The sequence below is a fragment of the Cibotium barometz genome, chromosome 16, assembly GCF_041138505.1.
Source record: "Cibotium barometz isolate CiBa-2024 chromosome 16, ASM4113850v1, whole genome shotgun sequence".
Classification (NCBI taxonomy): domain Eukaryota; kingdom Viridiplantae; phylum Streptophyta; class Polypodiopsida; order Cyatheales; family Cibotiaceae; genus Cibotium; species Cibotium barometz.
Window position 1 is genome coordinate 3,301,007 of NC_141061.1, and position 13,709 is coordinate 3,314,715.

General features: G+C 40.6%; 1 protein-coding gene across 1 annotated transcript; it reads left to right on the forward strand.

Annotated features, from left to right (window-relative positions):
* Positions 1-7,223: 7,223 nt before the first annotated feature.
* Positions 7,224-13,358, forward strand: LOC147630265 (uncharacterized). The gene is made up of 3 exons (XM_086810106.1): positions 7,224-7,711; positions 11,515-11,799; positions 11,979-13,358. Exons 1-3 carry the CDS (start codon positions 7,703-7,705, stop codon positions 12,906-12,908), a joined length of 1,224 nt encoding a protein of 407 aa, XP_086666232.1. The 5' UTR covers positions 7,224-7,702; the 3' UTR covers positions 12,909-13,358.
* Positions 13,359-13,709: the final 351 nt, after the last annotated feature.

The following is a 13,709-nucleotide window of genomic DNA, read 5'->3' on the forward strand; positions in this document are numbered from 1 at the left end:
AAATGAATGCTTAAAAAGGTGATGCAAATCAGCCCATATCGGCTGAAAATCAGGTCGAATTTCAGCCCATGGGTGAGCCTATTGATGATGAGACAATCATGGATGATGCAGTGGATAAGGAAAGGGTAGCCTATATGAGCATCTAAGAGTATGTTAAAATGGTTATTGCAAACATTACGATAGAAAATTAGCTACTCCTTTGCCTAGCATGACACATGCAAGTTCTCATCATGCATCTTATTCTTTTGTGCATCATGCTATCATTGATAGTATATGGAATAAAGTGAAACCTATTTCCTTTGAGGAAGCATAGGAAAATGGTCATTGGATATAAGCCATGTAGGAGGAGTACGATTCAATCCTCAAAAATGACACTTAGTATTTGGCAAATTTGCCTTATGGTAAAAACACCATTGATACAAAGTGGGTTTACAAGCTTAAGCGTAAAGTTGATGGTAGCTTAAGGCAAGGCTTGTTGTTGCAAAGGGTTATGCTCAAGAGATGGGCATAGATTATGATGAGACCTTTGCACCCACATCTCATATGACTACAATCAGGGGCATTATTACATTGGCAGTGCATCATGGTTGGAATGTATATCAATTGGCCAACCGCTTTAATTTAAAGGGCCTAATCCACTTCCACAAGAGAAGGAGGCTTAATCCACTTCCACAAGAGAAGGAGGCCTCACATATGAAGAAATTCTACATCACCTATACATTTCATGTCATCTCGATAAGTTTCCTCTACCACCATGGCTAACCAAAGCTTATCACCATATATGCCCTACGTGTGGTTGTGGATTGATCCCGAATCTACCAATTAACCTCATATGCCAACTTCACGACATATCTTGAAAACCATCCACACCTTTCTTTCCCGAGAGTAGCTTCACCACATCAACATGACTTGGGTGATACAAGGACATGGTAAGTTAAACCACTTCATAGGTTAACATAGGTTCACTCACCTAAGGCGATTTGTCATCTTACCCACTCAAACAGGCACCTAGCTTTTGTAAGATAGTAGTAGTTTTTCTAAAGAGGCCTTACCCGTGAGCTTAATCTCAAATAGGGAAAGTCTAAGGACTTCATGTACATACTTGCTTAAGACTCGTAATAGTGCTTATAATAGTGATCGAACCATTTTTTAGTTTTAACTAGCCTAGGGTGAACACTAGTCACCACTAGTTTTGGCTAGTCACTTGTATATAAATCAATTTTTCTAATAAGTAATACATACTAGTCACTTGTATATAAATCAATTTTTCTAATAAGTAATACATATTCATTACTTTGCAATGGAATACTTGTGAGCTCCTCCCTCATCTACTCTTTCTTGCACATATGCTATTGAATCTTGTCATAGAAAATATTTTGGAACCTAAATTATGGAGCTAAACCCAAGCCCAAGAACACCTAGCAAAGAAAGCTGCTCAAAACTGCAACTCTCCTTCACTCCCAAAGCAAAGCCCAGCAAGAAAAGGACTTATGGCTGGAATGCGTCTATGTTCACTATCTGCCAAGAGTATGCAATGCAATCAAACTCAACCCCCACACCTTTCCCCACAAATGCTATGTGATAAATATTCTTGTAGTGTAACATGCAATCATCACTGAAAACAAATTAAGTTTGAGTATAAATATTAAGCAGTAAATTCAGATGATGTTGACAAGTGTGCAAAGATGTATATCACAAGAACTTGACAAAATATTTAATATGCGTGGTGACAAAAAATTTTTAAATATTTTTTTAAAATCAATGTTTATCACAAATGAGGAGGGAAAAAAAGAGCTTATCTCCTTTCCCAAAATTTTTTCCTGAATTCCATTTGTATGTTGTCGTCAATTTCGTTGTTGTTCTCGGGTGTGTGTGTGAATCCTCTCGATGCTCAAGATACAAAATCAATAGAATTATACAATTTCTAGTAGGGATTTTTTGTGTGTATGAATATGTGTTGTATGTCTTCTTTTTTTCTTAGGGAGGAAACTCCTCACGAAACTGCCACATACAAAGATTTGATCCCACATAGAGTGGAGAGGGTATAGATTTTAGATTATATATAGCTTTAAACTTATCTTGCTTTTAATCAATAAGGGAGAGAGAGAGAGAGAGACAAAGTTTGTATCTCTCCTCGCTCTAGCGAGGCGAGGTCTGTTTGTCATGGTGGACGTGCTTGGCGCCTGCTTCGCGTTCTGTGGTGGCTTTGGATTTGTGTCATTTGTGGTGGTTGCTACATGCGGCACTTGTCGTGGCTCAACCTGGGTTTTGGTTCACCCCCTTGTTCTTCCAACTTGATGGTTTCTTCCAACCAATCATTTTATGCCTCTTCAGATTACCCTTTCAAATTGCAGGTGTGCCCATCTAAAGGTCTCCCACACACAAACATACTTGATGTCCACATCTTGTCCATCCAAATCGCAGGTGTGCGTATCTTCACATCCTAAAACTGTGTCTTTTGAAGTTTCATTGAGAGAAATGAGTTTCACCTCGACTGTTCTCTCTTTGAATGAGGTAGTTTTTTGTGGTGGTTGCTACATGCGGCGCTTGTGGTGGTTGCTGCACGCAGCGCTTGTTGTGGCCCAACCTGGGTTTTGGTTTGCCCCCTTGTTCTTCCAACTTGACGGTTTCTTCCAACCAATTGTTTCATGCCTCTTCAAATTACCCTTTCAAATTGCAGGTGTGCCCATCTAAAGGTCTCCCACACACAAACATACTTGATGTCCACATCTTGTCCATCCAAATTGCAGGTGTGCCCATCTTCACATCCTGAAACTGTGTCTTTTGAAGTTTCATTGAGAGAAATGAGTTTCGCCTCGACTTTTCTCTCTTTGAATGAGATAGTTTTTTCTTTGAGTTCACGTAGACAGACAAGTATGCCAAGATCTTCATACGTATGTGCCTTTACTTTGGAATTTCCTCTGAGAACGAGAGACTTTGGCCGAGACCAAGTGAGATCATCGTTGTAATTTTCACAACGTGAGCGTGTGAGCTAATATTTAAAATATTATATGTATATGGTGGATAAATAATGATACACATAAAGCATGCACATGCAATGCACTAAAAAAAAAATCTAGGGGTATAAAAAAAACCTCCAAGAGTGGAGTCCTGCAAAGAAACTAGCCTGCTAGTGTGAACCTAGATTTTCACTTAGAATGGTGCCTTATCCATTGGGCTTCTATGAGGTGTTTTTACTACCCCATCTTCTTTTCTTCTCCAAACATAAATCATCTTCTTCTTTAGCCCTCTAGCCTTTTCTGATATCCCATCGTCCCTCTTGTGACTCCCTAGAGCATCACCTTGAAATGGTACATTGTATGTGTTTGTGTGCTTATTTTGGTTTCTCTCCCCCAAGCTAAAATTTGGCACATGTCTAGGACTTCCAAGCTTATATTGAATTTCATTTCTCTTTGGCTCTTGCATAGCTCTAAATTGTAGTGCTAAATTTGTATCCAAAATGGCTTTTTCTACCCCATACGTCTTCAAGTGATAGTGGCGTAGCTAACCTCACATGGATTTGCAATGCTGGTTTGTAAGCCTTGAATGAAGCTCTCTTTTATCATCCTCTTGTCAAAATTATGGGGATCACAATTTTTTCTTTTAAACTTGGCAAATCTACTTACATAGATTCTCACTATCTCATTTTCTCCTTGAAAGAAACCACCCAAGGCAATTAGGGCATTTAATGGACTCATGGATCTCTATCAAGATATATTACTAACAAGAACTACTGTGCTGCACTATATAACTAGAGTGTAAGCAAGTGAGGATCTGTTTTTCACTAACGGGCACTGATCGCATCTAAGTCAACACAAGTCGTTTATACATCCGCGCATGTGGTTACATCCAACATCCTAACGGGCACTGATCGCATCTAAGTCAACACAAGTCGTTTATACATCCGCGCATGTGGTTACATCCAACATCCTAATGGCTTAATGATAACAAGATAATGTACAAGGTAGTGGGCATATGGGCGGATGCCAATTTAAGGTGTTATGGAGTCGGCAGTGTTCCCACAGTCTGATAACTATCAAGATATATTACCAACAAGAACTATTCTGCTGCACTATAAGCAAAAATAACTAGAGTGTAAGCGAGTGAGAGTTCACTAGTGGTCGCAAGTCGTTTATACATTTGTGTCTAAGTAAGAAGGCTATTGCTTGTAGAGATCTATCAAGATATATTACCAACAAGAACTACTGGAGTGTAAGCTTGCGCTGATTTTCACTAACAGGCATTGGTTACGTCTAAGTCAACATAGGTCATTTATACATTCGTGGCCTATGATTACATCCAACATCCTAATCGCTTAATGATTACGAGATAATGTACAAGGTAGTAGGCACATGGGTGGATGCCAATTTAAGGTGGTGTTATATGCAGTGGGCAATGTTCCCATAGTCTGACAACTATCCGTAGGTTGGCTCCACTAGTCAACACAACTCCCCTACATGTACTTCACCAATCAACACACCTCTCCTACATGTACTCCACCTCCCCTACATCAATGGGAGGTGCCTAAGATCAAGGGGATTCCACCTAAAGTTTCACAGAGCTCACTCTAGTAAACCAAGGCTTTAAAACCTTAGATATAGGCAACCATCACTAAGACTCACACTAAGGATATATGGATGCTAGATCACCCATATTTCTCAACAAAATTGTTATGTTTCAGTACCTTAAAGGAGCTATAGGAATTTAGGTCTAGTTCTATACTAAAAATGCTAGATCACCCATATTTCTCAACAAAATTGTTATGTTTCAGTACCTTAAAGGAGTTATAGGAATTTAGGTCTAGTTCTATACTAAAAATGCTTAAATTTGATAATTTCTCTCTTTATTATGATAATTTTATATACTAGAATCAAATGCGTTTGTTCTCTTTCCTTTAGGCTATGGATGCAATTATACTTGTCTTTAGCTCCTTGTAATTTCTTCAAAGAAAATGTCAAAAGATAGGTGATAGGTATGTGTGTAAATCCCCTTAAGACAATACTCCCCACCTTCCATTCAAAGGGACCCAATTAAACTTTTCCTTATCTATCTAATCGAACATATCTAATCAAATAAAATTATCCTTTAAAAACTATTTGGTGAAATCCAAAGGATTCAAACATATTTAATCGAATAAATTTATCCTTTGAAAACTATTTGGTGAAATCCAAAGGATTCAAATATATTTAATTGAATAAATTTATCCTTTGAAAACTATTTGGTGTAATCCAAAGGAATCCAAGGGTGTGGTAACAAAAAACTTACCCACCCCTTAGATTTGAGGCTAGGCTATTAAGAGGTTAGGGTTGTTTGTCTTTTATGGATAAGCTCATTGGGTATTATAGCAAGCTTATCCCTAGTATTCATGAAATGTTGCTATACTATGAAAATAGAAAAAGGGCCCGAGATCAAAGGAGTGGGAGTGAGGCAAAAAAAAAACATGAAAGCATAAGAAAAAGGGAGAGGTTTTCCATGAAGGTAGCAATGCCAGGAGTATCGCCGATTCTTTGATGACCAATTTTAATCATCTCTACAAATTATCAGTGCTTCCTCAAAACCAAGCACCAAGACGGGTTGTGTTCCATGTGATCGTGGAAGAGTGATTGTGCTAGATTAAATAACCAAGCATGATAACACAATTACAAGTTGAAAAATAAAGAAAATCCTAATGAATTAGGAAAAAAAGCTTCTTTTAATTTATCGTGAGCAAACCATTATATGTGCACAACCTTTGTGAAGGTCAAGGCTCCTTGTAGTCCTCCATCTATAAAGGAATTTCCCAGTTTGTGTGTGTGAAACCATGGCAAACACGTTGGATTCATTCTTTGACAAAAGTGAAAAATTTGATGGGACTAGGTATCACACTTGGTGCATCAAAATACAAATGGGGTTAGTGGATAGAGACATGTGGGGGGATAGTTAATGGCACCGAGAAGAAGAAACCTAACCGTGATCAAGATGCAATTGCTAAGTGGACAAGTCTAGACACCGAGTCTTTATCATTTGTGGTCTAGGTAATAATTAAATCAATCAAAAGCTTACAAGAGGCATGGAAAAGGCTCAAATCTATATTTGGCTAAACCAATGACGTTGCATGTCTATTTTTAAGAAAGAAGCTTTACAGAGTGGAAAAGGATTGATAAAACAATTGTAGCATCTCATGTAAATGATATTAGGTGTCTCAGTGTGGTGCTAGGGTTACCATAAATGAGGAAGAAGCTGTGTTTGTATTACTTTCTAGTATGCCTCCGTCTTATGAGCACTGCGATTGTCAATCAACCTAATCTCCCCCTCACCTCAATAGCATCTTCTCTTATCCTTGAGGAGACAAGGATAGAAGCTAGGAAGGCTTCACCATCTACCCATGCTCCACTTGGGGAGTAAGCTTTTGTGGCCATAGAAAAGAAGAGTAACAAAGCCCCAAGGACTACTGTAAAAAGAAGAGACATGTCATCAAGGATTGCTTCAAGAAGGAGGAGGAGGACATGGCCAACTTCAATGATCATCCTTGTTGAGATTCCTTCCTTGTAATTTCTTCTTGGTGTTATGGTTTGTGTTCATTTCTAGGCGAGTGGGCATTTTTGTGTTCTCTTGTATATTCTTGGTCAAGCACATCCTGCGTGGTATGGATGCTTGATAAAGAGAGAGTGTTGTGAATACTAGGCATGACGACTCACTATGATACCATCCATCCAATGAGCTTGTCCATAAAAGTCGGAGCATCGTAGGAGCATCCTAAACCTCTTAAAAGCCTAGCTTTGAATCTAAGGGGTGGGCAAGTTCTCTCTTACCATGCCTTTTAAATCCATTGAATTTCACCAATCAGTTTGCAAATGACTATTTTCTTCAATAAGATAGTGTTCAAATAAATATCTAAGGGCTATTTCTTCAATTTAGATATGTTCAAATAAATAAATGAAGAGGAAATTTGATTGGGCCCCTTTGAATGAGAGGTGGGGAGTGGTGTCCTAAGGGGGTTTACACACATACCTATCACCTATCTATCAACATTTTGTTTACACTTCCACATCCACATCCACAACCATAAACTCATCATAATAGAGAGAGAAATTGTCAAATTGAAGCATCTTTAGTGTTGAAAATAGACCTAGCTAGGTACATGAAAGTAACAACTGTAAGGTTACATATGAATTGAAACATAAGAAAAGTAGAATTTTTTTCCTCCTAATTTTCTGAGGCTAAAGCAGGCCACACCATAAATTAAACTTAGGTTAGAATATAAACCAGCTATAGAATATATGCATAACACTAAATGATTCATTTCTCGTGCATCAGTTCATTTGTACATCTCTCTCTCTCTCTCTCTCTCTCTCTCTCTCTCTTTTCCGACGGATTAGTACTAGTAATACCTTAGGGTGCGCCTTTGAATCTACCTTACGCATTAATTAATAATGCCCGCTTTAATGCCTAAGATAGAAAAGATCTATGCACCCGTAGATTTATGATGCAGAGCAGCAATTCGAATATAGAATCAAGCATATGGTGGTGGGCAAGGGTTTTTTTGGCCATTTCTTGACACTTGTCTGCAGTGCGAGAGACCCAGCTGTGGTTTTTCTGAGACTTGAACAGGCACCAACATGGATTTTGGGTCACAGTAAAGAAATACCGAGGGAAAATTCAGGGGGGTGCAAAAAAGCAGCATCATCCATCATCGCCGTCCTCGTCCTCGTCCTCGTCATCAATGGCCATGGTACCACTCTTACCTTGACTCCTTGTGCTTGCAATTTTGAGTGCAGCAGCTTAAGAAACCTTTTCCATGTAATGGCCTCTTCTAAATCATGATTATCACTAAAGAAGATCACTGGATTAAAGATGAGAAGCGCCACAAATTACTAGCAATCACTAAAAATTAATGTCAAACTACCACCATAGTGTAAAGAATCACACCTCACAAACACCCTCAAAACTACCAGAGAGCTGGTTCATCATGTGTGGTGGTTAATAAGCATGTGCCTCAGCCCTAGTTGACCCTGATGTTGTTCATCATCTACATGAAAATCCTTATTTGTAGACGTGTTCTGCTGTACCTAATGTTTGGAAGACTCTACATAACGCTAGCTGCTTGTGTGACATGGTTGGGGCTGCTCGTAAGACCCACGCATCCTTACTATTAATCATTAACACACCATACGTTTGAAAGAGAATGACTGTCCTTTTCCTTTGTTCTCAAACACCATCAGCTCCTACTCCTGACCTATAGCAAGAGCTTCAGCAAAGGAGAAGGGCTTTGAGCCCATGGCATTCTTCATCCAAAGCTTGCCTCTTTTTTCCAAATTGTGCTATTTGGCTTCTACTGAAATTGTTCCTTCCTTGCTGCTTTTCTATCAGGCTTTGTTGCTCTTTATCATGCTCTTTTTCATCATGCATCTTGTGCATGCTTTGCATCATCTGGAATTTGGGAGAGGACGATGATGTTTGAATCTGTGATGTTGGCACTGGTGTAGTAGCTGTTGAGAGAACATCACCAGTCTCTTTACCGGTGTAGTGGCTGTTGAGAGAAAAAATTTGGCATGAGAATATGCTGTCTGATCAAAGGTCACTCTTAATTTAGATTCTAGCATTGAATTGTAAATGTTTAAGCGAAACACGAGAGGATAGATAAAGAGATTCATCCATATATGACACCAGCAGGTTGGCCTGTTGACTTGCTATAGAGGACTTAAAGTTGGGGATTTTTAACCCCTTTGTGGCCCTTTTCACATGCATGGTCCCTGGTTGGGGCTAGGGTTAAAACCAGGGGTTTTTTTATGGCTTACGTGTATTTTTTATGAGGATTTCAAAAATTTTCATATATTTGACAGATGAAATGCCCAAACATGGCATGATGGCCATAAAAAACTCAATCTTGGCCTCAGCTAAAAAATATGCCCAAACTTGCAGCCTTGGTCCATGCCAGAATCCTCCCCTTCTCTGCTGTCAATGCCTGCTCTAATTGTTCCCAGTGTGTCTTTCTCATTGGCTAGTACGTTGGGAATCTGGAAATCCTTCTTAGGTGCACTTGCATTTAATCTCCTCGTGTGCATTTTTAATCCTCACAACACTTTGGGCCCTTGTTCCTCTATTAACAGGGCTAAAAAATTAAACATTCTGCCAACATTCATCTAATGGTTCCTCTCGTGAGTCGATATTATGACACATGCACACATGCACACATGCACACATTCTGCCAACATTCATCTAATGGTTCCTCTCGTGAGTCGATATTATGACACATGCACACATGCTTAGGGATGATACAGGTGACCACCCAATTTATGGTTCTCATTAGAAATAAGGCTCACAAATGGCCAACATTGTGCTAACACTGTTCGTAATGATTTCCCAATAGTATGACATATGCATCCATGTCTAGGGATGATGAATGTGACCACTGACTCCTGCAGTGCTCGCTGGTAGCCCACTGCACTGTTGGGAAGCTGACTACGGCCCTCCATTGTCACATGCATCAGGCCCAGCATGTATAGTGATGCATGCACAGGTCATACTATTGTGGAGCTGTGCGGCTACTTTTGAGCTTTATTGATAACGGGACAAAGGCCAAAGTGATAGTGAGTTCCAGGGGATCATTAGGATACACAGGTGTGGTGGGACAAACAGTGTTTGGAGGCATTGGCCTATGAGGAGGAGAAGTTTGGGAACATCATCCTACCACCCGCGCACAAACCCAATTCTCATCAACACTCAGTAACCTTGTCTCTTTGTTATGCCCATAGATTACCTAGAGCCCATAGATCACCTAAACATAGGACAAGCATGATGAGCAACCAAATTAAAGGGGTGCAGGCTAGTTCACCACCCAACCATAGGTTTGCAATGGTAGACCACCCCCGAGCACAAGGGCTAAGGATTGGAGTGGACCGTGTCCTAAGCCTAGGCATAGCTATGCCTGTGTCATCTGACAACATGATAAAATACAAGCGTCCACTCAAGAGGCTCACCCATTTATATAGCTGCTATAGACCTAAAAATATCTATAACTTATGGGATAACACTAATTAACACCTTCGCTTATATAATCAACCTGCTGCACTAATCTTTGGGGTCCCCTAATCCAAGATTAGGCCGGCTAACCCAAGGTTAGCATCATGTACGTAACATACTTCCCCTCCTCTGACATTGGAAATGAATTTGAGAAAGTCTAGCCACATCTGACAACAGACTCTAAAGTCAGGTTTATATACGTCTCATCTTTCCATAGAGCTATATGTACAGGAACCATCTTAACCACAACCCATTGTTCCTACAAGACTATCTCGGTGGAACATAAGACAAAATCAGAACCAAAGAGTACTCAGGTACATCAAAGGTACTGTTGAGTTCAGCATCACTTACAATGCAGGTGACACTCTTGTGGGTTACTGTGATTCAGATTGGGCAAGAGATTGTGATGCTAGGAAATCAGTTTCTGGAGAGAGTGTTTTTCGCTTGGTTCCGATGCTTTCTCTTGGACCAACAAGAAGCAGCCTACTGTGGCACTTTCTTCTATAGAAGCTGAGTACAAGGCAGCTTGTTTTACTGCTTGTGAAGAAGAATGGCTGAGGAGGATTTTAGTGGACATGAGAGTTCAGATTAGTAGGGCTACAGCCTCGCAATGTGACAACCAGAGTTACATGGCTATTGCCGAGAACCTTGTGTTTCATGCTCTTCATGCTCGAACGAAGCACATTGAGATTCAATTCATTATGTGCAAGAACTGATTGAGGATGAGATAGTGGAGCTGGAGTACTATTCCACAGACCAGAACTATGTCGGCATCTTCACCAAGGCTCTTGGGATGGATCAGCTCACTTGCCATCTTTATCAACTTGGCGTCGGACCAAGAACATAATCTGTCTTTGGGCAGACATTGAGGGGGGGTGGGTAGTATATGCTCAATGTCCGCCTCTCAGCATGTATCTCACATCTATGTTTGATGCACATTTATAAAGGCCCCCATTATGAGGAGAAGCCATTGGTGCACGTGTCTTTGGTGGGAACCCCGACTTAGACACTGATGGAATCATTATTGTGACCATCAATGGTTAGGAGACGGTCAGGGGTTCAAGCGTTAGCTGGGGCTAGGGTATGGGTTCATTATTAGTGGGTGATGGTCGGTTGGCAGCGTTTTGAGGTTGGTGACCATGTCTATTTATGGACACCACCTGCAACACTATGTATGGACATAGTTATCATAAGCTAAGGTATCCAATGCTTGTGACTATCCCACACCCTCTACACTGAGTACTTCCTCCATCTAGAGTCTATCTCTAAGCTCTACTTGAGAGCGCATAGATAGACAGCACCATCACATTGTACCTATCTCTATCTATTGCTCTTTGTTTTGCTATCTATCGTTTCGCTGTGCTATATTCTTATATCTGTTGTTTAGCATGTTGTAGTTTTGGTATTGTATGGTCATGTAATTTAGGGAGAGAACAATTCTATTGTCCTACATTAGCCACATACTTAACTCCTTTGCCACCCTAAGCTTTTGATTCCTAATGAAATTGGCAGGTGTACAGGGCAAGAGAGGCTCCAGTTTGTGACTTTTCAATGTCTGAAAAGGCCCAAGAAAAGGAGGAATTAAATTCCACTGTAGTTAATGCAGTTGAGGATACCATGAGGAAGTATGGTGACAAACTTTTGCAAGTTCTTGAGGGTATGAGTGGAAGGTTGTCACAGCTTGAATCGCACGTTTTCAATTTGAATCAATCAGTGATGAATTTGAAACTATCTGTGGCTAGCAAGCACAGGGAGCACAATGAAAACTTAAAAGTGTTTAGTAATCATTTCACAGAGGTAACTCCCAACTTTTTGCTGCTGCTCTCTCTCTACACACACACACACACACACACACACACACACGCCTCTCAGCGTGGATGCACACGAGAATTGTGTCTGTTTAGAGGTTTTGCTATATCTTGTGTCATGAATGGCTACTGTCACAACACATTTGGAGGTTTTATGATTGTTGTCAGGTTCAACGATGTGTCCAAGTGTTACGAGACAAGCAAGAAATTGTTGAGACACGTGCAAAATTGGTGAAGCTGCAAATGTTAAAGGATGAGATGGCTAACCAGGTGCACGCCAATAATGGTGATTATGTGGCACACAAACCTGTACTGCTGCCTTCACTCCAACAGCTATCATCCAGTCAAACTGAGGCATTAAAGCTTGCAGTTGTGCCACAAAGCGAAACAATTATGCAGCAATGGCATTCATCTTCAAGTTTTTCATCATACTGCCCTGCCCATGCTGATGCACAGCAGTCACAATTGCTTCAGGGGGCTTTACTTTCCTTCGAGCATTCCTGGATGCAGGCAACAGTGCAGCAGCCATGCATGCATCAACTGCCTCATCCACCACTGGCAGCACAACCATTGGAATCCAACCAAAGGCAGCAGAGTCAAGTGATGCAGCCTTTGGCACAAGTTGCCTCACAAGCTCACCACTTCCAATCAATCTATTTGCCTTCACAGCATGAACAAACAAATCAGCCTCCATGTCAGCCTCCCGTCCCAGCACCATTGACATATTTGCAATGGCAAAACACACAATCACAAGGGAAGCAGAAAGACCATTCCTCTGAATCAGGATGGCAACAATTAGATTTGCATCGATCTTCTCAAGCTCTCTGTGATCTGTGTGCTCACCACCGTGACGTTCCGCCTTATGTTGTTCCTCGTCACCAGAACATGCCTGCTGAAAATGCCAGTTCTTCCAAGAGCTTCTCTCCTGCTGCAATCTATGGGGTGTCTCCATATTCTTCTTCTCAGAGACTTGATCCAACTGATTTCGTGCTGCCAGTTATGCATCCTCTTCACGTGTCTCAACCAGTAGATTATAGCAGCCAAATGCAGAGACAGAGCCAGTCGACCATGCCCTCTTTTTCAGGCACTCAAGGTTAAAGCGCACGAAAAGCTACTACATATTGACCTCTTGACAGAGCCATCTGCTGAAAGGTCTCTCACCAGTGAGGTCTTCAAGAAGGGAGTTGTGTAATTAAGAAGCTTGACATTTTGTATAATACAATGTTAGTAATATGTCAGCTAATTTAGCCAGGTTAGACCAGTTCTACCTCAACAAATGGGCATGGGATCGGGGATGCAAGAGGCACTAAGCTATATTTCCTGGGCAATCAAATGAATTAAAAGATAAAAGGCTTGTTCTCGTGGCCTTCAGAAAAGAGAACAATAGTTACTTTGCTGAACCCTTTTTAGCTCAGAAGCTTTGCCAGCAGGTTTGTGTGCTTGACATTTGTTTTGCTGTGCATTTGACTTGCTACGAGGATCTATGCATAAAAATATGTGATGATTGAATTGATGAATGCTCAGAAACACACAACTAGGTTTGTGGCCTGAATTGAGTCTACATGCAAAATTGAGTCAAGGAAGGGGGCCTCCAAGCAGAATTGAAAGGTAGTGTGCTAAAAGTGGCTTTTGATGAGCAATAGACTAATAATCATGGAAAAATTGGGAGATTCTACCATTAGAGTTTTGGTCCAAGCCAACACAATAGATCGCTGTGTGGAGGCGGTGTGGGGAAGCTGGCAGAGCAAGCACGTACTAGTCATGCAGATAACATAGGGATTTTATTTGATTTTATACTAAAATAGGGTTATCACAAGGTTAGAGAAATAAAAACTTGCATTTAGTAATTAATGGCAAACCAAAAAGATTTTGGTGGCCCATTTCACGACAACTATCCAT